This window comes from Lonchura striata, chromosome 10, assembly GCF_046129695.1.
Source record: "Lonchura striata isolate bLonStr1 chromosome 10, bLonStr1.mat, whole genome shotgun sequence".
Lineage (NCBI taxonomy): Eukaryota > Metazoa > Chordata > Aves > Passeriformes > Estrildidae > Lonchura > Lonchura striata.
In genome coordinates this window covers 1,755,521-1,779,406 of record NC_134612.1, presented here as the reverse complement: position 1 = coordinate 1,779,406, position 23,886 = coordinate 1,755,521, and the positions used below count along the sequence as shown (strand labels likewise).

The window sequence follows — 23,886 nt, the reverse complement described above, 5'->3', positions numbered from 1 at the left end:
TAGGATGGATAGCACGAAAAGGTTTTTCACACAGAGCGGCCAGGCACTGGAACAGGCTCTGCAGGGCAGTGGCCACAGCGCCAAGGCTGTCTGAGTTCAAGAAGCACTTGGACAAAGCTTTCAGGTACAGGATGCCACTCCCGGCACACGAGGCGACTCTCGGCCCAGCCCGCCGCGGCTCCGTTTCCATTGGGCCGGCCCGCCGTGACTCCGCGGCTCCGTTTCCATTGGGCCGGCTGTCCCGCCGCGACTCCGCGGCTCCGTTTCCATTGGGCCGGCCCGCCGTGACTCCGCGGCTCCGTTTCCATTGGGCCGGCCCGCCGTGACTCCGCGGCTCCGTTTCCACTGGGCCGGCCCGCCGTGACTCCGCGGCTCCGTTTCCGTCGGGCCGGCTGTCCCGCCGTGACTCCGCGGCTCCGTTTCCATTGGGCCGGCCCGCCGTGACTCCGTGGCTCCGTTTCCATTGGGCCGGCCCGCCGTGACTCCGCGGCTCCGTTTCCATTGGGCCGGCCCGCCGTGACTCCATTTCCCGGCGCGCCGCGGGGCGGGCAGGGGCGGAGCGAAGATGGCGGCGCTGGGGGCGCGGGCGGCGGTGCTCCCCGCGCGGCTGCGGGCGCTGCGGGCGCTCCCCGCGCGGCTGCGGGCGCTCCCCGCGCGGCGGGCGCTGGCCGCGGCTGCGGGCGGTACGCGAGGGGACCGGGGGCACCCCCGGCGCGCTGCCGGCCGGCCCGGCCTCGGGGCCCAGCCGTGCCGCGCGGTGCTGGGCGGCTGCGGAGCGCGGGGGGAGGGATGCGGGGCGGGAGGAGCCGTGAGGCCAGGGGTGACCGTGGTACCTCCTCAGCCCGGTAACGGCGTGCGCCCTCTCCCGCAGCGGGAAAGACCGCCCAGCCCAAGCCCGCCTTCACGGATGAAGCGGTTCAGACGCTGCTTTACAAAATGACGGGACTCGACCTGCACAAGGTGTTCCGGCCTGTGAAAAAGGGCCTCAAGCCGCCCCACTACAAGCTGATGACCGAAGCTCAGCTGGAAGAGGTAGGCTGCTCTGCTTCCTTCGGAAGTAAGTGTTGATTTTAACAAAATGCCTGTAATAGCCCATATTTCTGCCTTCCTTACTGCTGCGTTTGAAAACATTACGGTTTCTTTACTTTGTTTCGGATTATTCCCTAAATCAGTGTAAATCAGTGTTTCTTCACTTGCAATATTTTGGTTTGTCCAGTTTTGTGCGATTTGGATGGAATATGGGAGGAAAACTTATATTTTTTTGGTGATAGTTTCTCTTTATTAAGCTGTTAATGCTTCCTAACTCTATCAAATACCTTCATATGATACTTAAGTTATAGCCCTGGGAATTCTTTGACAACTTATTTCCCCTCTCCCCTCTGGTCTGACATAATTCAGGATGACAAAGGGCCTTATTTAAGCCAGTTCTGCTGTAGCCACAATTAAACCTATATACAAACTGTTGGTTGTGGTTTGTATTTTGGGGGAAATTTACCATGGAAAAACACCTAAAATAAACTTGGTGTTTGCCTGTTGTAGTTTTGTAACTTCTGCCAACATTTTGTCCAGGTTTTAGTAGTGGTAAATTGTTTTCATGAAATCCACCTACCTAGAGGTAGAATTGGTGTCTCATTTTTTGTCAAATGCAGAAGAAGAAAACCAAGCTTCTAAATGAAAATACTTGTCCCCAAATTGTATATTATCTTTCCAATAGGATGATAGTTTTAATTGTAAAATTAAACTACTTTTTTTTCCCCTGCAAGGCCACAAGAAAAGCCATTGAGGAAGCTAAAACAAAACTAATCATGCCCCCTGTTTTGAATGAACGAGAGCCAATTGATGATGTCTTAGCAGAAGACAAAGTCCTTGAAGGAACTGAAACTGCAAAATATGTGTTTACAGATTTAAGTTACTCCATTCCACATCGTGTAAGTAACGTGATCAACAGTATTTTTGTTCTCAAAATAAGCTTTAATGCAAATGTAGATGCGTCAGTTTGCAAAGGGCTGAGGAGTTGAAAGTTCAGTCTGCTACAAGGCAGTAGAGAAAAATGTGTTTCTAAATACCTGCTTCTAACTGATAATCATAAATTACATTCTGCTACTCAAAAGCAGACATGGGAAAGCTGTATGGTGAGTAGTTAATTATTTTATAAGCAGTGAATGTGATATGCTAGGACTACCGAGTTCTTCCATGCTCCTAGAAGCTCTTTGTAGGATTGGATTCCTTTGTAAGATGGAGCTACTCCACACTTGCAAAGATCTGATGGAAAGCTGTAGAAATGATGAATGAGTTCCCAGGAAAGCTGTGAAGAAATATGGAATTGGGGAGTATAAGGATAAATTTTCCTTTGTGTAATTAAACATCTCAATTGTCTTTAAGTACCAGTAATAAGAGGCCAGAAAAATTCTTAACCAAGTTCTGATTCCAGGAACCCTTCATGGTTCAAATGTGCATATAGTGATGATCCTCTGAAATGAACTGGCCAGTCTTCCATTTATTACTCTGAGAGCTTTCTCCAGGAAACTGCTGTTTATCCTCCTGCTGCACCATTGCCTTGGTTTGAAAGACAGGTGTCTGCTAGGGAAGGCAGAAAGCATCCCTGGAATGCAGAATGTGAACCCCCTCCCTCCGAATAATTATAATTTTGAAATTAAGGAGCGCTTAGGCAAATATATGGGAATAGGAATAACAGTTCTTTACTAGGATGTATAACAAGGCAAACAAAACCCAGTAACTACAGCACTAACAACCAACAGGACCAGGGACCCGGTAACAGTCTTCTCGACTGCAGGCACCTCCCCCTTTGGTGCAGTTACCGTCACAGCGGCAGGAATGAGCAAAATCCCGGGCTGGGGGGTGAGATGTACCAGGGGTTTCCCGGCGGTAGCTGGAACTGCGGGACTGGGGCGTGGAGAAGCTCAGAGCAGGAGCAAAGAAACAGCGGGGACGGAGCAGCGGCGGCCCGGCTCCGGGCAGGGCAGGGAGAGACGGGGCTCGGGATTGCCGGGGCACACGGGGGATTGCCGGGCACACGGGGGATTGCCGGGCACACGGGGGATTGCCGGGCACACGGGGGATTCCCGGGGCTCCAGCGGTGCTGGTGAATTGTCCCCACAGTAAGTGACAGCCGGGCCGTCCTCCTCTGATGGCAAAGAGAGAGAGAGAGAGAGAGAGAGAGAGAGAGAGAGAGAGAGTCCCCAACTCCCCAGCGCTGTCATTTACCTGCCTCTATTCTCGTGGTATCTCTGTTCCCCCCCTCCCCCCCTCAAAGAACACTCCCAAAAACCAGAGCACCCAGCCATCAGTGCTTCTTAGCAACTCAATGGGAAGAAGTTCCACAAGTAACAAGAAAAACCCAACCCCCAACAACCATACTGAAAACTTTCCTGTCCAGCAAACTTTCCCATTTGCCACCCTAAAGCAGTTATGCTTCTAAACAGATCTGAGTATATTGTTTAATTTGTTGTATTTTTTGCCTTGCACTTACTCTTACTTTATTCTAGCCAACCTCTGGAAAAAAGGTACAAAAGTGAATGACACTTGCATTCCTAATTTTTGTATGAGTTATTAAATGATAAAATCAGGCTAACTTCCTGTCTGGGTATGGGTCATGTTGCCTCTAAACTTCCCAGAGCCATGGCTTTCAACGTTGGCACATGCACAGTTGTCAGACAGCAAAACTGAGGTGCAAAAACAACACTTATTCAGCAGGTAGTAAGGCAGAAATGATCAATCTGGCACATGGCAACAGTCAAGTAGAAACTGGTGTTATTAGGGTGACTTTAGGAGTAGAAGGACTTAGACAAATGAGGAGTTTTTTAGGATGGTTCTGGCTATGAAGGGAGAAGGCTTTAGACAATGTTTTGTTTTTACCTCATTTGCAGGAACGTTTCATTGTAGTTAGAGAACCAAATGGGGTGTTACGCAAAGCCACCTGGGAGGAACGAGACAGGATGATCCAGATATTCTTCCCAAAGGAAGGGCGCAGGGTGATTCCCCCAGCATTATTCAAGGATGAGAACCTTGGGGTAAGCTCTTCTTGGCTTTGAAACTGAGCACTTTTACTTCATTGCAGTCTGATTGTGAAACTCTGCTCTCTGGGCAGAGTAACTCTGAATAATCCATTCTGCATGTATGTGTAGAGTGGCTTGAATTCTGTTTTGAAAATTGCCTTTCATTGTAACTTGGTTGAAATACTTGAAATAAAGTTCCAGGTCAGGGCCAGGTAAATCCTAGGTAGGTGTAATACTGTGTCATACTAGAAACAATTGTACATTTAATCTGGAAATGTGAACTGGTGTTTCAGAATCAAAAACCAAGAAACATTTTATTAATGTCGTCAAGTAACTTGCTGTACCTCTGTCCATTTTGTCTTTTGATGAAGGGGTTACTCATTGTAAATGCTGCCCAGAACAGAGTTGTGGCTGCTGTTTTGATTTTGGGATGTTGGGATGGTGTGATTACATAATCTACCCCTGAATGCAAACTGCTGTTTCAGACTGTATTTCAGCAAGACCGTCACGAAGATGTCCTGAACATGTGCATTGCTCAGTTTGAGCCAGATTCGCCTGACTATATCAGAGTGAGTTCACTTTCTATTTTTCTAGCAAAAAAAAAAAAATCCTAGTGGAGAATTGTAGGGTTTATTTTGTAAACATATTCATCTGGGGAACAAAGGTGTTGGTCGTATGTGCTCTAATTTTCCCATATAGATTATCTTGTGATGAGTTTTGGGGTTTATTTTTATGCAGAACAGTAGAAGAGGATTTTGCACAAGTAATTTTTGCCAGCCTACAAAAATAGTCTTTATTCAGGTACTTTTGGTAGCAAAGCAGAATTGATGGTAACATTTGTCAGGGGCTCTGAGCAGAGTTTTGCTGCTGAAGTCACACTGACTGCTGGCTTAGGAACTAGTAGGAACAGCTAGGGAGCTGACAAAGTGCGTTTTGAGAAAGAGCACTGTGCACAAAGTATTATTTTTTGATAAAAAGCAGCTACAAAAATACAGTTCCAGCAGAATAAAATTAGTAGCTACAGCTGCTGGTGAATGTTAGTCTACACTTGCTTTTAAAATGTTTACTTCTCTTTAAACTGTAATGTTCTCAGTGAGTTGAGAAGTTGTTACTTATATTAGGCAATTTTTCAAGTAACCTGTTTTCCTAAATTTCACAGCTCCTTGCTCTAGTTAATTTTTCTCCTGAAAGGATAGCTGCAGCTTGACCACAGTGCAGAGAAGGACCAGAGCTTATGTCCCTGTCTCCGCAAAAGTTCAGGAGAGAGGCATAGACATCCTTATAGTAAAAGGAAGCTAAATCCTAAGTACCAAGGACTCGGCTAGCCCGGTGTTACCCTGAATTATAACAGGCATATGGTTCAGCATGTGGCTTACCCCTGCACCTTAGGGAAATGAAAAGGATTAAAAACTGAGAGGTACAGGGGGAAAGCTGTCACCAGGCTCCAGTTCTGCAAACAAGCACGTATGTGCGCAGGTTCACCACCGCACCTATGAGGACATCGAGAAAAACGGCAAGTACGACCTGCTGCGCTCAACCAGGCACTTTGGGGGCATGGTGTGGTACCTGCTCGGCAGGAAGAAGGCAGATGGCCTACTCATAGACATGATCAACAGAGACCTGTAAGTACAGCCTGGCACTTGGGAATCCTGCCTTGCCTTAGAAAAAGTACTGCCTTTCAACAATAAAATAAGTATTTCTGGCAGATGTAGGATAGTTCTCACTTGCATGACATTTTAGGCCTGCTGTAACTAACAGTTAGCTGTGTAGCTACTGTTAGCTGTACAGGAGCAGTAATAGTCCATGAAGTTGTAGGGTATATATAGGTTTCTGCAGAAATTAGCTTTCTGTAGTCTTTTGGTGTTTATTTTTGTTTCCCATGTAATTGTCAGAACACTTCCAGCTCTGAGTACTTCTGATCTTAAAGTCTGGCATTTCCATACTGAGCTCAGTTTTGGCTTATAGAATTGATACACTCTAGGTTTTTGAGCAATTCCTGAGTAGCTTAGGAACATGTAGATAAGGTTTCATTTTAAATAGATGAATTTCTATAAAACATGGTGCTAAAGTTATTCAAAGTTCCCTGAAGTTCAAAATGTCACTAGAGCTGGGAGAAATTTGTACAGTCAGAAGTCCAAGTTGCAGTGATAATGGCATTTATTTCCTGCTGTTTCAGTTAGAAACTTGAAACAGATGGTCAGATCTTGCTTTTAAACCTGAGCATATGGAGAACTCAGGAAGGTTCCTGGCTTAGAATCAGATTGGTAAAGGGAGAACTCGTGTATCTGGCCAATTTAAACAAGCAGCATTTGGAATGTCTTTTTCTGCCACAAACTTCAAGCTGAGAGCTCAGTGTCACAGGATTTCTCATGCTGCTTCTGTAAAACATACTGGTCATCACAGTCAGTGTTAGAAAACTCCACTAAATATTCATTATTAGTAATTAATTGTATTTTCAGAAGGATGTCAGCTGTATTACTGCTGAACAGGCCAGCAGGCTTCAGCAGGGATATATGTAGGTATTTGCCTGTGTATTCCAGGGACTGGATACTCAGTGGAACCAGCAGCTTGAGAGCCTGTGCTATGCAAAGTACATTACAAATACACTCTCTATAAATATTCTGAAGAGAAAGGAATTGCTAAAATGAGTCTTTATTTGTTTAGGCTGGATGATGCTACAAGTTTAATTACACTATATCATATGCTTCACCCTGAATGTCAGTCGGCAAAGGCAGCTAAGGAACAGAAACTTCAAGGAGTTGATCTGATCAAGGTAAGCTTTTCTGCTTTCAGCTGCGTAACCTGCAGAAGACAGCTTTTCAAGCAGAACCCTATTAGTAGTTAAATATCTCTTTACCTTAGGAAGCAGATACTTAACCAGAACTCTTGTACGTGCCACACTGGGGTTTTTAAACTCCCTCTGTACAGCTGCACCAGGATTTCAGTTGTGGGTGGCTGATCTGCCACTGGCATGATGACTCTGCTCTTTCATTAACCTCTCTCCTGCCATGGCTGCAGGTATTTGTGAAAACTGAATCCCAGAGAGAAGGTTATATTCAGCTGGCCCTGCAGGCTTATGAAGAAGCAATGGCTACTTCTTCAGCTTCATGAAGTAAACATCAGCTCATCAGAAGTTTTAAGTCTGTTTATAAGCATTTTCTGTACACCTTTCCACAATAAATACTTGAAAATGACTGCTATAGAATGTATTTTTCTTTACTGAAATACGTATGAATCAGTAGAGCAGTTCATTTTGAAAAGTTCTGTAAGTGAACTTAGAGCAGCCATCATGACTTATTTTTGCTGACATGGTACCCTAAGTTCAATTTTTTTTTATTGTTGCATCTTAAATCTAAGGAATTGCCCACAGTTAATTTAAGTTACTGAGGTAAGTGCAGGGTCTGGACTGCTTCGTTTAGGAAAGGGTGTAACAAACACCACTTCTAACCCTTAAGCTGTATCACTGCTCTGCTGGAGCTTTTAGCTGAAGTAGTGTCTGAAAGAGTAACTGAGCTGATACTGATGGTTACCAGTGCTAGATGGCAGCACAGTGAAAACACAATCACATACCTCAGTGTAGGTGCTGAGAATAGTAGTCAGGTTAAAATACTATTTTTCAGCTACTGTGCTCCTCTTTCACAGATTTGGAATATACACTATGGAAGCTGGGTTAGTCTTAAGAATTTTACTATTTTTAGTAAATATTACTACTAATTGGAGGACTGAGGAGCAGAACGTTTAAAAGGATTTATTGAATCACTTGATAAATGAAAACATTTTGTAGTATGTTCTGGAGGAGGCTTACATCTTGAATTTCAACATACTGGAAACTGATTCTCTTTGTACAATTGTTAGCTGTATGCTTCCTTCTACATGTACATGGCCCACTTGTGATACAAAAATCAAAGTAACTTGGAGCAAGCAGTCCACAGAACTTCATTCCTCTGTGTTTTGACCAAATTATTTCCTGTTTTGGTCATCTATAAAAGGATGTTCACTCATCTAAGATCTCTTCATCCAGATTGATATCTGTGGTATCAATATCCTCCAGATCCAAGTTGTCTAAGTCATCTTCCAGGTCCAGCAGTGTCTAAGGAGAGAAAAGACTAGATGAGGGAGATACCACTGTGGTTACATGTGATGCACCTTATGGGATAGATGGGTCTGCACACTGCAAACCACAGCCAAGGCCTCATGAGGAACACAAGTGCTAAAGGAGGCTGGAGAGCAGCTGCCTGCTCGATGAGGAAGCCTCTTCCACCAGTGCAGCTCTTTACCATGCTGTGAGCAGCTAGGTTTGAACACCCCTTGTCACCCCCACCTGCTGAACTGGTCTGTTACTGTGTGCAGGGCTCTGAACACTGCTCTGGCACTGCCAGAGTCATGTGTGCAGTAGCTTGGTTAAATCACACCCATTGAAGTCTTTACTATAAAATGAATTGTGAGAGCTTGTATTTCCCCTCATAAAACTGGGTACCTTTTGATCTCTTGCTGGCAGGTTATCAGAATTCTGCACAACTGTCTTCATCACTTCCTGTTTAGGAGAGGGAACTGGTTCTTCAGCCTTTTTCTAATGGCAAAGAAATTCCTTTAGTTTTCTTTCAACAAAAGGAGGTAAACAACAGCAGATCTCTACTACCCCTTGCCCAGTGGTTCTTTTTCAGCTTCCCTTAGTTACTCTTGAGCCATATCTTCTCTGTCAGAAAAGATTCTAGTCCTCACTCCATTATTTCCTGCCCCAGTATATTTGATGCAGTTGATGATGGAACTGATAAAATGAGAAGCTTCAGAAATTAACAGTTCATTTTAAATACTGAAGTGTTGTTAGTGATTTTCAACATCTTCAGCAGGAGAGACTAAGTTGAGACTGACAGCAGATTTTAGTAGTTGTTGGGCTTTGTGTTCCAAATCCTATAATGGTTTAACACTTTCTTCTTGCTTCACTTGTGCACAAGTTTTATATTAAGATAATTCATCAGTCAGTATCTTACTGAAGCAATGGTACTATTCAATTTACTGTATTTAATTATAGAATGAATCTGTCTCCTACAAAACGTCCCATATTCAGCCTCAGCTGTAAGAGGAAAATGGGGCTTATGGCTTCTGTGCAATCATGAGCTGAATGCAAAGATAAACTGAGGTCTTGTCAGCTTCTACGCATGCTAGTTCTTAGTTCTTTCCTTTTGTTTCCATAGGTAGTCCAGACAATGTTTGATTTTGCTTTAATAGTATTTCCTATGATGCACAAGTGGCAGAGTCACTACAGAGGCTTGAAAGTAACCTAACCTCTCTGCTCTGTCAGGGATGTCCAAAACTATGTTTTATAGTGCATATCCTATGAGGAAAAACATACAGACAATGGAGAGTTGTAGCTTTTCTGTTTCTCCTTCAGTTTCCAGCGCAGTTTTGATTTTAGGTATTTATAGCCTCTAAAGAGTTGTGCCAGCATCACTGCCTTTAAGAAACCCTTGCATTATGATTTTCACATACACTGTAGTGTATTTGACTTGAGCAAAATTAGAAGTTGTCATCTTCTAAGGCTCTGGAAAGCTTTAAGTGTTTGTTTCAATCTGTATGCTTATACCTTATACTTGTCCTATTTTCTGCATAAGAATTGGACTACTGAGGTAGTAAAAAAATTAGTTCATTACTTCAGACATTGATTAGAACCTATGTTCAAGTACCTGAGTAGGATTCCTGGTCAGTTAGTTACTGAGCAGTGTTATTCCATAACCATGGAGCACACCAGCAAAGAACACAGAGCATTTGTCATTGCTGTAATAGGCAAGAGTTTACATTTCCAGCTACTGAGCTTTTAGAAAATCAGCTGCAATCAAGGCAGTATTTGTAAATGCAACTGGAGTTACTTTTCTGTAGGATTAATTCAACTGAAAGACTCTAGAACTACTCACTCTACACAGGGTTACCCAAGGTGAGGAAGCACACAAATAATTTCACAGTCAAGGTACAGATGTAGATTAAAAAAAATCTGAAGCAAAAGAACATGAAGCCAACTGCAGCACTTACAGTCAAGGTAATAAAAGCAACATTTTGTCCATTACCAGTGAAATATTCTCCAGGATAGATGTTACTGTAAGATAGCAAAATTCTACTTTAGATTCATCACTGACCTGAGATGTCATTATTCCAGAGGGCTCGAATCCTTTTGCTTCTTCAAGTAAGTTTCTTTCTTCATTTGGCTAAAAGTTAAAAAAAAAACCAAAACCAGACACATTTAAGTGTTGCACTGAGTTGCTTAGAGGTGATTTTACACAGCACCAAATTTTACTTTTCTAGAGACAATAAAACGTTCTACTTACAGTGACAAGGGGATATTCCCTGGCTGGTCTCAAGTCAGCAAGACTTTGCTTAACGTACTCTTCAGCAACAAAAGCTTCCTTTAATCCAGGGAAAAGATTTTCATATTCTGTAGGATCAGCAAGGGACTCGGCAGCCTTTTGATTGACTTTAGAGAGGTTCTCCCGCCAGAGTTTAACAACCCTGGAGACGTAAACCAGATTTGTTACAGACAGCTCATTCAGACAACACAGCTCATGCTCTGCACATGCTTAGAAATTACCTTGAAACCTGGCTCGGCAAATACGTCCGTGCAAGGAAAGCAGCTTCAGGGAGACGCCCAGTTTTGATCAGGAGCTCCAAACAGGAATCAAGCCTAAAAAGATTTCAAAATGTGATTTGGACCAGTAAACTTAATAAAGGTAAAATCTTGTATTAGAAAGGTGTTTATTCTATTCCATTAATTTAAGTTGCTTTCATTTCAGATTTTAAATCTAGTAGCCATCATAGAATGAGCATTTCTGAGAAGGTCCTATGCCCATCTTTCTCCATGAAGTTTTCAGTTAGCTGAAGTTAACCACTTGAAGAACCCAAGGGTCTCAGCACTTGAGAAAGAAGAACAGAACAATCAGAAGCTCATTTGCTACTTACTTTCCCTGCAGGAAGTAGCTCATAAATGCCACATTATTCTTGCCATCTTTTTCTGCACCTTCGGCCAACTTGTTCACCATGCTGGCATTCCCTGAAGCTGTGGCAAGGAGCAGCAGCCCTCCGTAGTCTTGGGCATGGTGGAGACACTCCTGGGCTAAGCCAAACTGGCATTTACTGATGGCAAGCTCTGCAAGCTGCTTCCACTTCTGTTCTGACTGATTGTACAAAAATGGGGGAGGGAAAGAAAAAACCAAACCACTCACATTTCTGAACAGCATTTAAAGGTTTTCAGAGCACTCAGTATGAAAATGTAAGTTGACTTGTGAAGGTGCTGTATCCCATGACTACATCTGTCTTCCCACTGAGGTACTGTGATTATTGCAGCTTCCCAGCATGACACAGTGAGTGTTAAGAGATCCCTCCCTACCTTACATAAAATAAACAGCTTCTCAGTAAACATGGAGGGGGGAGGCAGGCAAAACTCTGGAAATTTACCTATAACAATCTCTTAAAACTCCCAAGTTAACCCTCAATACTGAAAGGTTAACTGAGTTAACATTCCTTCTAAATAACTTGCTTAGGAACAATGAGATTGACTCTCTGCATAAGAATGATGGGAACAAATCGGTTTTTTAGTGCAGCAGTCTAAGTTTGCCAAGGCTAGAAAAAAGGTCTGAAGGCTTCAGCCCTATCTTTCCTCCTCTCCCTGTTAAGTCCTGGAGATTAAGGCTTGGTTCTGGACTCAAGTTTCATATTCTCCAGGAGTTCCTGCAGCTTTCTGAGCAGACACTATTCTTTGTCCCCATCCCACAGCTTAGATTCCTTTGAATTATGGGCAGAAGAACTTCATCAAAGGAATTGGAGGCATTTCAGTTTTGTTTAGGGAGTTGTATCTCCACATACCACTGACTTTTCTTAAAGGGCCTCTCAGACACCTGCTAATACTCAGAATCCAGGATGAATCACCCAAATTTGTATTGTTACCTCTGCTTCCACTGCAAGCTGATAGGCTATTTTTAATTCTCCAAGTTGAAGAGCAAGTTCAAAACGATGCTCTGGATCTGTAGATACTGCAAGAGCTTGTTGTTTGAAGCCCTAAAACAAAAATCTGACAGTGAAGCTGAGACTTGTCAGGTCAAACATAATCCTAAATACTTTAACAAAAGCACTCTGAACAGAAGGTTACAGTGTTCTCAAACAAGCAGGATAATTAACGAGTTAATGTTCACAGATAATATCACTGGGTTTTGCTTACCAAACTCAATTAAGAATAACTAAGAAATAGTTTTCTTGCCTGTTTTTCAAGAAAATGTGCGACCCTGGTTCTTTGTTCTTTTGGGATTGTGGGAAGAACTTTGTCAGCCATGCCGAAATCTCTCCTCATCACAGCGGTTTGATATTCAAGCACTGAGACCAGCAGGGAGTAACTAACAATGTTCAGCTCTTTATCGCCCAAATACAGCCTGTTGTCCTTGGGGATGTACCCCAGGAGATACATTGTTCTGAAACAAAACAAAGAGCACTCCACTTCAACAGATCCGCACAAACAGTCTTTAAAAAACCATTCCAGTAGTTCTTATGGTAGCAAGGATACTCCCATCAACACTCTGCTTTTCCTGGATGCACTCTTTCACAGAGCACTGTTCATCCCTCAGAACTGCACTGCTGTCCCACTTGTTCCCACCTCTGGTGCTAAAGCAGGGCACAGCAGCAGCTGCCAGGGTTCACCTTGAACCCCTTTCACTGAGAGAACCTTGAACACTTTTAAGTGAAGCAGCAACTCACCTGTCCAGGTGGGCAATGGTGACAATCTCTCCTCCAACGTAGTAGTTGAGTCTGTTCACAGAACTGGTGTAAATAAAGCAGTCACCGACCCACAGACCTGTTTTCACAATCTCCTGGATCTCACCAAGAACCTGCAAAGCAAATTTTGGGTAATTAGATGCATAAAAAGGTACTTCTAGGTAGCAGAAAGACTACTGTAATTTAAAATATAATTCCACATTGTATACTTAAATAGTTGGGCAAGTTGCAAATATATTTAGATACAGATTGGAAGTACATAAATGATAATTTCTTTTTACTTGCATGCTACCCTAATTCCCAACTAAGCCAATTATAAATCTAGGAAACAAGCTCCAAACTAAGCATTAAGCAAGACAATCAAAGGTAACTTTCCTTCTGAAATTTTGATTCACCACATGAGGTTTTCTTTTCACTTCTCAAACTTAAATAACATTTCAAAACTTTAAAATTTTAGAAAAAGAAATTAAGCAATGACCCAAAAGTGTGTTTTTAAAAAAATCCGTATAACTCTCTGACAATAGTGAACCGATGAAGAGAAATGCAGGCATCAAGGTTTATTATGCTGGGTTTCAGACAGGAATACACTCCTCATGAATCCCATAAAAATTATTATATGTTCTTAGGCAGGTGCACAATGTGTGATATTAAAAATGGTCTGGAAACTAACACTTAAATTTGACTGTGTTAAGGACTAAGCTTGCCGCACTCTCTTGCTTCTACCATCTCTAATCTCATTCCACTTTTTAAATAAAAGGTACCTCAAAGGCATCTTCAATTCCATCTTCAGTGACCCCTTCATGTGTTTCTTGGGCTGCTGCCACTTTTTCTGACAGGTACTTGAGAATGAAGAATGACTCTTCTGTAGCAATGCACACAAGCTCACCCGAGTCAGACCAGAAAATCTGTGACAGCAGAATCAACAGTGGCAGTATTACACACCCCGGGCTAAGAAGGATTATGTGGGAATTAAGGGTAAAACACAACAACTCTAGAAGCTTTAGGACTGAGAAGCCAACACATCCAGGAATTTTTCTGCCCTTTCTGCTTCATGACTGAGATAAACTCAAATTATTAGTTTATTATTGCCAGCTTTGCTTCATGCAAGAAAACCAGTTTAATAAAGAAAATATAAATCAGTAAACCCAAACAGGTAGTATCTTCAGTGCCATGCAGAAACTCACATGTTTGGGCTGGATTTCAATCCTGCGAATCAGCTCTGTATTCTCCCAGTCATAGAATGCCAGGCCATTGACAGATCTGACTCCCAACAGAAAGCCACCATAGATGCCTGCAAGAAAATAAAGGTGGAAGAAATCCACATTGTGCAAAAACCACACCAGCATATCTGTTTTTAAAGTACTTACCTTCGGCTCCAAAATCAGGCTTGAAGGACTTCTTCTCTTTGAAATTTTTAAATATCTTTACAACACTGTTGCTCTCCCTGATTGCATACCTAAATAGAGATTAAATTTTAAATAAACAAAACAAATACTTAGTTTCCGAAGTTGAAAATTACTAAACCAAAAGCTGCTATAAAACAACTGCATTTGAGTTATCTTCTAAAACCAGCAGAGTGCTAAAAGTCCAAACTTTTCAAGCAGGAGAATTACTGAAAATTCATTTTTTTGTTTTGGGTCTACATGGCCTAAAAACTAAATTAGCAGCAGCATATGTAATACAAAGGAAAAAACTTCCAAGACTTACTCTGAAGAATCATGTGCCCACACAAACTCCTGTGCAGAACCAAAGCTCTTGTTCCTCAGAGCCATGGCTGTATAGATGATGTATTCACCATCACCACACACCACCACGAACCTGGGGCAGGAGAGAGAGGCACTTGTCAGGTATCTGTGTCCAGGTCAGCAGGCAGCAGCAAGAAGGCAGATTATCTGTAAAGGCTCCCATGCCCAAGATTATCACTGAAACACAAAGCATGAGCTTTATATATGCCTAAAATGTCAAGGATCTCCATTTCCTTCCTGAGTCATGCTCCTTCTGGGTCTCCACTGAGCACCTCTTGGACCCTGCATCCCTTTTATTTGAACCTGCTAACAAAAGAAACCCAACCAGTTCAAGAGAAGTGATGAAGGAATGTGTTACCGTCCATTAGGGTTGTGCTGGATTGTCTGAGGATAGATTTCACAGCTGCCCATATCCTTCACAGCCAGTGGCAACCTCTCTCCATCTTTGATTTCAGCATCTCCCATCGCTTTCAAGTTAGCCTGTTGGACTTCGGAATGTTTAGCCCAAATAATTTTTCCATTTGCATCCATGGACATGGCAGGTTCTTCACGACCAAGCTAGAAAGTAAGTAAGAAAGAAGTGAGACTATGGAAAAAATACATTGTTGCTTTTCTTTTCAGTAGAAAATAGCAAGTGAAATAGCCAATCTCTATCAAAAAATGCCATCTAAAATGCCAAAATGTCAGTATTTTACGTATTGTCCCAGAATCAGAAACCTGTTGTTGTGCACACAGGACAGCGATGAATCACAATTTCTCACTTCCAACCATTAACTGTACCTTAACAATGATGCTGCCTTCATCATAGCCCAAAGCCACATTGTTGGAGCCCCTCAGGCTGGCCACACACCACACCCTCTCCATGCCGTAGTTCAGGGTGCTCTCCAGGCGGTAAGTGCTGGAGTGCCAGATCCGCACCGTGCCTGGGGAAAAACACAGGGATGGATCCTTTCATCTCTGTGGGACGGCAGCAGGGGTGAGCCACACCACCACAAGAGCTCTCCCCTCAGTTCTTTTCCTGTCCTTTCTACACCAGAAAACCCAAAATTACCATCTTCAGAGCCAGTGATGATGATGGGCAGCTCCGGATGGAAGCTAACACACGACACGTTCTGAGCGTGGCCCTCCAGCGTCTGAACACAAGTTTTATTCTGAAAGAAACAGAACACAATGTCCCATTTTAACCCTTATTTCTTAAAAAAATAAAAAAACTCTCCCAAATTGATCTGAAAATTCTATAGATTCCTAACATTTGGAAGGCATTCAAACAACAGCACTAAGCTATTAAAAGCTGATTGCATTGAGCTGTACCTCCTGCCCAGAAGAAAATATTTCCCTTGACAGAAGGGTTTTCCTCTATGTTCAGGTGTGTTTATGGCTAGAAAATATGCTTTCTCAGAGCTGCATAGCACAACACATTAAAGCATGATAGACAGCTGAGTTCACTGCAAAAAAAAAGTCATAACCAACCATTGCATCACAGGTGAAAATACATCTAATTTAGGTCTTTGGTAAGAATGTTCATTCATACACTTGTGAGACATGCTTGAGGTAACTTACACTGGAGCATGTATAGTGTCTCCAGCTGCATATGGTGGCAAAATCTCAAGCACTCTTGTGTACTACTCATGACTGCATTGAATACTTAAATTAAACAGTGCCAGCTTCAACCAGGGCAGTAAGTTTTAGTGACCAGAAAGTACCACCTAACAACTTCTGTCTTGCCCTTCTGGCCATTCAGACCCATAGACGGGAAGAACTTAGGAACACTAGGCTCCAGCAACAGAAGTGAATCCCTGGATTAGATCTCTCTTTCCTGAGGAGCATTCAAACAGAGCACCTCATCACTCCTGCCCTGTTTGGGGGTAGAAGAACTGCATGGGTGTGTGTGCCACACATGGTACTGTGCCAATGTGTACGGGATGAAACAGAAAGCTATAAAGAATGAAGGAAAAAAAAGAGAGGTGGAAGGATGGAAAGAGTTGATACATGAGCAATATTTACACTTGAACATAGAGGAGGAACAGCTTAATCCACAAACATGAGGCCTAAAAGGCAAGGAATCAATTTGTCACAAGAAAAAAATCTAACAAGAGAAACTTTATACCAAAGGTGTCTGCCTGCACAAAGACTTCTGAAGAGCTGAGCACACACCTGGTAGTCCCAGATCTTCACCAGACGGTCATCTGCCCCAGAAATGAGGTATGGCTTGTCCCCACCACTGTAGTAGTCAATGCAGTTCACTCCTTTCTCATGGCCTTCCAAGGTGAAATTGGGAGAGGATGATCCAAGCTGCCACACCTGACCAGTAAAACACAACCACCTGTACCCAGCAACCTGCTGTGTCTAGGTCATCCTTGGCACACACAACAGGTATCCAGAAGTACTTCTCAAGTCCAAAGAGAAGGAACACAGAATTCCAAAGACACAGTTGTTTTCTTAGGTGAAAAACCTCAACAACTGCTCAGCAGTCCTTCCCCCAATAAACACAAATAACATGCTGAATTGCCCATGCTGTGCTCATACCTCTAAACATTGAAATTAGTTGCTTTAAACTTTAAGGATATGAAACCATATAAAGCACTGTTTTTAAGAAGCACTATGTGTTTATAAAAATAGCTAGTAACTACTTGCTATTATACATGAGTTTTCTCCGTGTCCTGAATTTTAATTTTTCCAGTTACACTAAATATCAAAGCTCATGTTAAATGAGGAATCAAAATGAAGCAAGTGTAGATATACTAGTATCTTCTCATGTTTATCACATCAAATCAACATTTATGTGCATCTGATCTCAACATCTGTGGCCATATGAAATCAGTGCTGGCTTTTTACAGCAAATATACTGAGAATGTACAGGAAATCTGAAGAGGTATTACTGCTCAGTGGCTGCAAATCTGTAGTCACAGATATTTAGTAACAGCTGCACAGCAGATGAGACCATGAGAAGGCTGAAGGCATCTCTGGAAACAATTCCATGAACACACATCCAAGGACACCTTTACCAGGGTTGTTTTTTACTTTTTAGTGCACAGTTAAAGTATTTATCCGCTATACAGTTTCAATACTCATAAATTACTCATTGAAAATAAAACTATTACTCCTCTCCATTTTTCTGTGCAGTCCAAATGGAAATACAGTACTTAAAAGAGTTTAAAGAACTAATTTTCAATTGTTAGAGGCAACAGATAATCTGGTATATTTACTGAACTTTTCAGTCAAAATTCTATTTACTGCACCTGCTTTTAAGAATACTGACCTATCATCCATACAGGATTGTTGGTTTGTGTACACTGATAAACTCAATGACTAAAAAAACATAAATATAGTTTCTCTACCTTAATTGTCCTATCCAAAGAAGCACTGGCAAACTGGTTATTGTCTTTTGGGTTTATGACAATCTGCATGACGTAATGGGTGTGTCCTTCAAACACCTGAGAACAAGACCATTTCTTGTCCCAGTCCCAGAGTTTGATCAGCATGTCATCTGGAAAAAACCACAAACAACAAAACAGCAAGCTTCAGTGGGTGATAACAACCTCCTCAAAGTGCATAATCGTCCAGAATTTCATGGTACAGTATGGACAGGAGGCACTGCTAATAATCTATTTGCATCTATAGGATTATCAGTCCTTGCAGAAGGACCACAGGGAGATGAAAGCTGTCTGTTGCTTTCAAGTCAGATTCCCAGCTAAAATCTTACTCCAAGCCACAATGAAATTTTTTTAAAAACACAACCTGAACTGTTATTTGAGAGTTTGCCATGCTAATTAGCACATATACAAATGTCTCCTCTGGGAGATAATAAGAGAGAAGGCTCTTTGCTCTTCTCTGACAAGAACATAAGCCATTATATTTTAAATTTTAAGTGCAGCTGATATTCCATTAAAAAAACATGAATGCATCTAGCAAGAAACAACAAAATCACAACTGTCATATTGGCTTCTTGCTCAAGGACTCCTGAGTCTTCCCAAGAAGACCTGCAAGCCCTCACTCCACAGGAAACAGGAGCCTGAGAAGAGCTGAACATGCAAAGATCCCACAGGACTCACCACTGCTCGTGAGGATGAAGGGCTGCGTGGGGTGCACTGCAATGCACCGGATGTAGTCGGAATGGGCCTCGAACATGTGAACTCTTTCCAGGGTGTTGTAATTAAAAACTCTGATCTGCATGTCATCCTGGAAAAGGCAGAAAAAGCCACATGAAAAGAAATCTCTTGTGCAACCCACCTTCCGTGCAATGCCGGGGAGCTAGGAAAAGACATTCCACCATTAAAGACAACAAAATATTTAGGAATTTTTCTTGCCAATGATACAAATTATACGTGGATTCAGAAGGCTATAAATTACACACTGCTGTTTCGAGTAATTTATGAAATAGAAAAAACTTCAACCAAATTTTCATTTTTACAAGTCACTGAGTCATGGCAGCCTATGGTAATGAAATGAAGATACATTTTTACGCTTGGTACAGGGCAGAAGACTAGGAAATTAATGTTGAGACAAAAATACTTAGGCATTACCTTAATTTAGCCAAAAAATACTGACTCCATAAAGAAAAATGTGTTACCAAGGTCAGAATACAACTATTCCTTCCAAGGTACATTCATGGAATAAAAGCAGACTTTTTTTCTAGTGGTGAGCAAATCTAAAAAATTATTTTTAATATAACCAAGAAAAAAAGTAGAAGGCAATTTCAAATTCATTTTACCTACAACTATCAATATTTTAATCTGAGTTAAAGTAGCACATATGATACTGAGTCAGAACTCTGTGTTGAGTACGTTCCAGATGGCAGTAAAAGCTAAACTCCATCTACCTGGCATTACCTGCAAAGTCAGTCACCTTAGCAGGTTGCTCTCTTTTGAAATGAAAATTTAAGCTTCTAAGCTTCCTTAAAGGAGAAAACTTCTGGGAAACTGTATTCCCTTCTTCTCTACAAAATTGTATCTGCAGAAAATAATGGGATGAAAATTGATCAGACAAAGTACAGCTGAATACGAAATCACAAGAGGAAACAGCTTACAGCTCCAGTAACAACCCAGTTCTTCCTTGCCACGAACTTGGCAGCTCTCACAGGCAGGTCACACACTTCAAAATTCTTCACCAGAGTCTGAAAATAAAAACAGTTACAGTTTATAGCACTGGAGAAAATCACAACTTTGAAATGAGCTCTATTTTCTTAACAGTGCCCACTATATCACTTCCTTGTCTGCTGATACAGTGATTCCTGTACTTAGCCAGAGGGAGCACAGTCAGGTAGCAGCAGTGACTGAATATCCTGTACAAATTCAGTTTTCCAGCACCTGATAACATCTGCCAGTTACGCACATTTCCCAACAAGGCCCAGCTAGAGCCCTCACCTGTGTCTCGTGGTTCCAAACACAGACACTGCCGTTGTAGAGGCTGGCCAGCATCCATGGCTCCGTGGGATGCAGGTCCACGCTCTTCACGCGGTCAGAGCGGGCCGTCAGCTTCCGCTTGATGTCCAGTCGCAGAGGCTGGGGGAAACAATTGGGAGGACCAGGTGATTTCACAGCAAACCAGCTCAAAAAAAGGAAAAGGAGAGCTGCAGTTCACTCTGAGAAAAAAAGGATTCAATCCCGCTGTCCCTGCAGACAGATGGCTACTACTCTTTTCTCTCTGTGTATCTGTTTTTGTGGGTTATATCCCCACCAATGGCAGTTGCTCTGCTTAATTTAATTCTGTAACATTCAGAATTTCTTCATACTGCAGAAGTATCACCAGCAGAGTGAAAAAAAAAAAAAAATGCACTGCACATCCTCCTGGTATTCCTGAACTATGAAAGCAAAGCAAAAAGAACTTGCTTCTAATACAAATATTAGAAAATAAATCTTCCTGCTACTTCACCTGACAAACCAGGAAGAAAAGTCACTACCACAATAGAGCACAACAACATTTGCCCATTATAAATTTACTTCCATTCACAATTCAAAAATTATGTTTTAGAATGGAACGCTGTCTTGTAGAAACTGACATCAGGAAAAAGTTTAAGTCTTTCTCTTACAAAATTGGGTCTGACCTTCCACTTTAATCACTGGCAATGTACAGCCAGAGTATTTGAAATGCATTAAGTCTAGCAAAGTAATTTTCTAATATATTTGAGGCATTGTGGATTCCTTAAGACACTCACTGGAGATTATTTAATGCTGCTTTTATCTCACAGAACTCAGTGGATAATGACTGACCAAAGAACACTGCACATATTAATAAAACCTGCAGTTATCTATGTCACACTCTGCAAGGAAAAAGAACCACCTGATTGTCAGGTAGCACCTGTACCACAGCTGTGACATGGGATGTGAAGATGAATTTGGGTTCACCTCTCCTGCTGCAAACAGCAGGAAGGCAGGCACGGCTACACTTGGCACCGCGCTTATCCCGGGAACCGCTGGGACCCGCAGCTCCCGAGGGCCGGGAAGTGCCCCGAGATGCGACACGCACCCCGAGCCCGGGACAGCGGGACAGCCGCTCGCTGGGCTGAGAACACCACGGGCAGCACCACACAGCTCCTGCTGCTGCTGCTGCTGCTGCTGCCCGGGCCCGGCCCGGCCCCCCCATGCGCTCGGTCCGCCCAGCGCGGGGTCGCGCTGCCTCGCCGGGGCCGGCTCGGATGGTCACCGAGGCGGCCCCGGGCCCTGCCTGCCGCTCACCATGGCCCCGCTGTGCCGAGCAGCCGCCCGCCGTCCCCGCTCCGGCCCCGGCCCCGGCCCCGCTCCGGCCCCGATCACCGACGTGGAGCTTCCGGGCTCCGCTCTCGCCACAGCGCCGCCCCGCAGGCTCGCGAGAGCGGGCGCTCCCGTGGCATGCCGGGACGTGTAGTCGGCGGCGCCGGGCCCCGCGGCGCGGGGCAGGGTGGGAGTTGTAGTCGGCGCGGGGCTGGCTGGCGGCCGCGGGGACACAGCGTGGGACAGCACCCCTGGGACCGGGGAACCCAGCTCGGGCCCTCACTCCGCACCCCGAGCGGCACCCCGTGTGTCTGAGAGCGTTTACCGGCACCTTCTGAACCCTGCCAGGCTTGGTGCTGTGCCCCGCCCTGCGGAGCCTGTTGGGTGTCCAGCCTCCGTGAGAACGAGTTTTTCCTGATTTCCAGCCTCAGCCTCTCCTGACCCGGCTCTCTGCCATCCCCTCAGGTGCTGTCGCTGTCACCAAGAGCAGAGATCGCTGCTGGCCCCTCGCTTCCCCTCCGGAGGATGCTGGCGATTGCTGTGTCTGCTGCAGGCCGAGCAGACCAAGTGTCCTGAGGCACTCTGACGGCATCCATCCCGCCTCCATCGGGACTGCTTTGGACACTCCCGAACCGCCGAATGCGTTTTTCCGTACTGCGATGCCCAGACCGCGTCCCCTCAGGGCCGCGCAGAGTGCCGTGTGGGGCACGGCCCGGAGAGCTCGGCGGCGGCGAGAGGCTGCCCGCAGTGCCGGCCCCATCCCCGGCTGAGGCTGCCCGCAGCGCCGGCCCCGTCCCCGGCTGAGGCTGCCCGCACTGCCTCTCCCATCCCCGGCTGAGGCTGCCCGCAGCGCCTCTCCCGTCCCCGGCTGAGGCTGCCCGCACTGCCTCTCCCATCCCCGGCTGAGGCTGCCCGCAGCGCCTCTCCCGTCCCCGGCTCAGGCTGCCCGCAGTGCCGGCCCCGTCCCCGGCTCAGGCTGCCCGCAGCGCCTCTCCCGTCCCCGGCTCAGGCTGCCCGCACTGCCGCTCCCGTCCCCGGCTGAGGCTGCCCGCAGCGCCGGCCCCGTCCCCGGCTGAGGCTGCCCGCAGCGCCGGCCCCGTCCCCGGCTGAGGCTGCCCGCAGCGCCGGCCCCATCCCCGGCTGAGGCTGCCCGCAGCGCCTCTCCCGTCCCCGGCTCAGGCTGCCCGCACTGCCGCTCCCGTCCCCGGCTGAGGCTGCCCGCAGCGCCGGCCCCGTCCCCGGCTGAGGCTGCCCGCAGCGCCGGCCCCGTCCCCGGCTCAGGCTGCCCGCAGCGCCTCTCCCGTTCCCGGCTCAGGCTGCCCGCAGTGCCGCTCCCGTCCCCGGCTCAGGCTGCCCGCACTGCCTCTCCCGTCCCCGGCTGAGGCTGCCCGCAGCGCCTCTCCCGTTCCCGGCTCAGGCTGCCCGCAGTGCCGCTCCCGTCCCCGGCTGAGGCTGCCCGCACTGCCTCTCCCATCCCCGGCTGAGGCTGCCCGCAGTGCCTCTCCCGTCCCCGGCTCAGGCTGCCCGCAGTGCCGGCCCCATCCCCGGCTGAGGCTGCCCGCAGTGCCGGCCCCATCCCCGGCTCAGGCTGCCCGCAGCGCCGCTCCCGTCCCCGGTGCGGGGCCGGTGTGCCATGCCGAGGGACAGGAGCCTGGTGGCAGCGCTCGGGGCCGACCTGCCGGGGAGCCCAGCGTGCCCGTCTCTCTCGAAGGCAAACACGTGGACCCGGTCAGTGCTGCAGGCCCCGACACGGGCAATGTGACACTTCTCTCAATCATTTTGCCAGCTAAAATTGCTGCAATTCCAAACAGCATCTAACAGAAACACGGGGAATGTGAGGTTTGGGAAGCAGCAGAGCACAGGGAACCACTCTTGAGGGAATTTCTCCTACCTCACTCCCAGACTGAAGTTCCATCTCTAAAAATTGCATCCCCCACATTTTGTGGTATAAAGGAGAGGAATATCACAGAGGATCTTTATATTCATTAGGATCCAGTTAAAGAAAAGTCTCCTTTTGATGCAAGTGTTCACCTGGACGTTAGGAGGCCTGTGTCCTCTATCCCACAACAGTGCAATCCTTGCACTGGCCTGGAGTGTTTACCGTCTGAAGGACATAAACAAACCAAAGCGAGAGAGACAGAACAGTTACTACAATTCTTTTGATTTTCACTCAGAGGGAGAAAAGACAGATAATTAAATCTTAAAAATACCCTACAAGTCTGATGAAAAGTGAGAAGAGAAAGGCCTGAAGCAAGAAAAGGGGCACAATATTGTCAACTGCTATAGATGAGTTTAGACTTTCAGCTTTTTTTATGTCTTGCTTTCCACTTTGAATTCATTACAGTGATGATTATACAATGTAATGAATAACACTTAAAATGTTTGAGTACAGAATCTGAGGACGCAGAATCAGGATAACCCTGCCTAAAAGGAACAATTTCAGTAAAATATATGAATTTTGAGTGTAGTTCAGATTTTTAGATGGCTGAGGTATAAGAGATGTAGAGGAAAAGAAGAGATGTAGAGGAAAATGACCGTAATAGAGAATGTAGGTGGTGGGGGGTATACAGCACATAGTATGTGTTTTTCCTTGAAAAACTCAATGAAGCCCTGTCCAGAGAGAGAGAAGACCATTACAGGGCAATTAGAGATGGTCAGCAAGGTAAGGGAAAGATGAAGGAGTAG

At 45.0% G+C, this 23,886-nt stretch overlaps 2 protein-coding genes across 4 annotated transcripts; one reads left to right on the top strand and one right to left on the bottom strand.

Moving 5' to 3' along the window:
• On the top strand, positions 1 to 7,210 carry MRPS22 (mitochondrial ribosomal protein S22). 2 transcript variants are annotated; one of them, XM_021555748.3, is made up of 8 exons: positions 1 to 124; positions 872 to 1,032; positions 1,764 to 1,928; positions 3,888 to 4,031; positions 4,502 to 4,585; positions 5,493 to 5,638; positions 6,681 to 6,789; positions 7,035 to 7,210. In XM_021555748.3, exons 2-8 carry the CDS (start codon positions 937 to 939, stop codon positions 7,125 to 7,127), a joined length of 837 nt encoding a protein of 278 aa, XP_021411423.1. In that variant the 5' UTR covers positions 1 to 124; positions 872 to 936; the 3' UTR covers positions 7,128 to 7,210. The 2 variants fall into 2 exon arrangements, with proteins under 2 accessions (XP_021411423.1, XP_021411422.2); XM_021555747.3 differs by lacking the exon at positions 1 to 124 and adding an exon at positions 566 to 683.
• Positions 6,653 to 21,902, bottom strand: COPB2 (coat protein complex I subunit beta 2). Of its 2 annotated transcripts, none has more exons than XM_077785561.1 (22): positions 21,533 to 21,902; positions 19,876 to 20,013; positions 19,539 to 19,625; positions 18,565 to 18,691; positions 17,851 to 17,999; positions 16,667 to 16,813; positions 15,564 to 15,663; positions 15,293 to 15,435; positions 14,871 to 15,070; positions 14,475 to 14,585; positions 14,135 to 14,223; positions 13,952 to 14,058; positions 13,529 to 13,672; positions 12,750 to 12,880; positions 12,259 to 12,466; positions 11,949 to 12,059; positions 10,965 to 11,179; positions 10,597 to 10,689; positions 10,337 to 10,517; positions 10,148 to 10,216; positions 8,494 to 8,586; positions 6,653 to 8,106 (listed from the first exon to the last, which is right to left on the bottom strand). In XM_077785561.1, exons 2-22 carry the CDS (start codon positions 19,927 to 19,929, stop codon positions 8,011 to 8,013), a joined length of 2,655 nt encoding a protein of 884 aa, XP_077641687.1. In that variant the 5' UTR covers positions 19,930 to 20,013; positions 21,533 to 21,902; the 3' UTR covers positions 6,653 to 8,010. The 2 variants fall into 2 exon arrangements, with proteins under 2 accessions (XP_077641687.1, XP_021411420.3); XM_021555745.3 differs by lacking the exon at positions 21,533 to 21,902 and adding an exon at positions 21,187 to 21,305.
• Between the last annotated feature and the right edge of the window lie 1,984 nt (positions 21,903 to 23,886).

Coding starts and splice junctions, on each gene's coding strand:
- MRPS22 (XM_021555747.3), top strand. CDS start 566: ATGGCGGCGCTGGGGGCGCGGGCGGCGGTGCTCCCCGCGCGGCTGCGG. Junction 4,586..5,492: donor ATTCGCCTGACTATATCAGA/GTGAGTTCACTT, acceptor GTATGTGCGCAG/GTTCACCACCGCACCTATGA. Junction 6,790..7,034: donor AAGGAGTTGATCTGATCAAG/GTAAGCTTTTCT, acceptor CCATGGCTGCAG/GTATTTGTGAAAACTGAATC.
- COPB2 (XM_021555745.3), bottom strand. Junction 14,586..14,870: donor CAGCACAACCCTAATGGACG/GTAACACATTCC, acceptor CTCCTGCCCCAG/GTTCGTGGTGGTGTGTGGTG. Junction 14,224..14,474: donor TGGGCACATGATTCTTCAGA/GTAAGTCTTGGA, acceptor ATCTCTATTTAG/GTATGCAATCAGGGAGAGCA.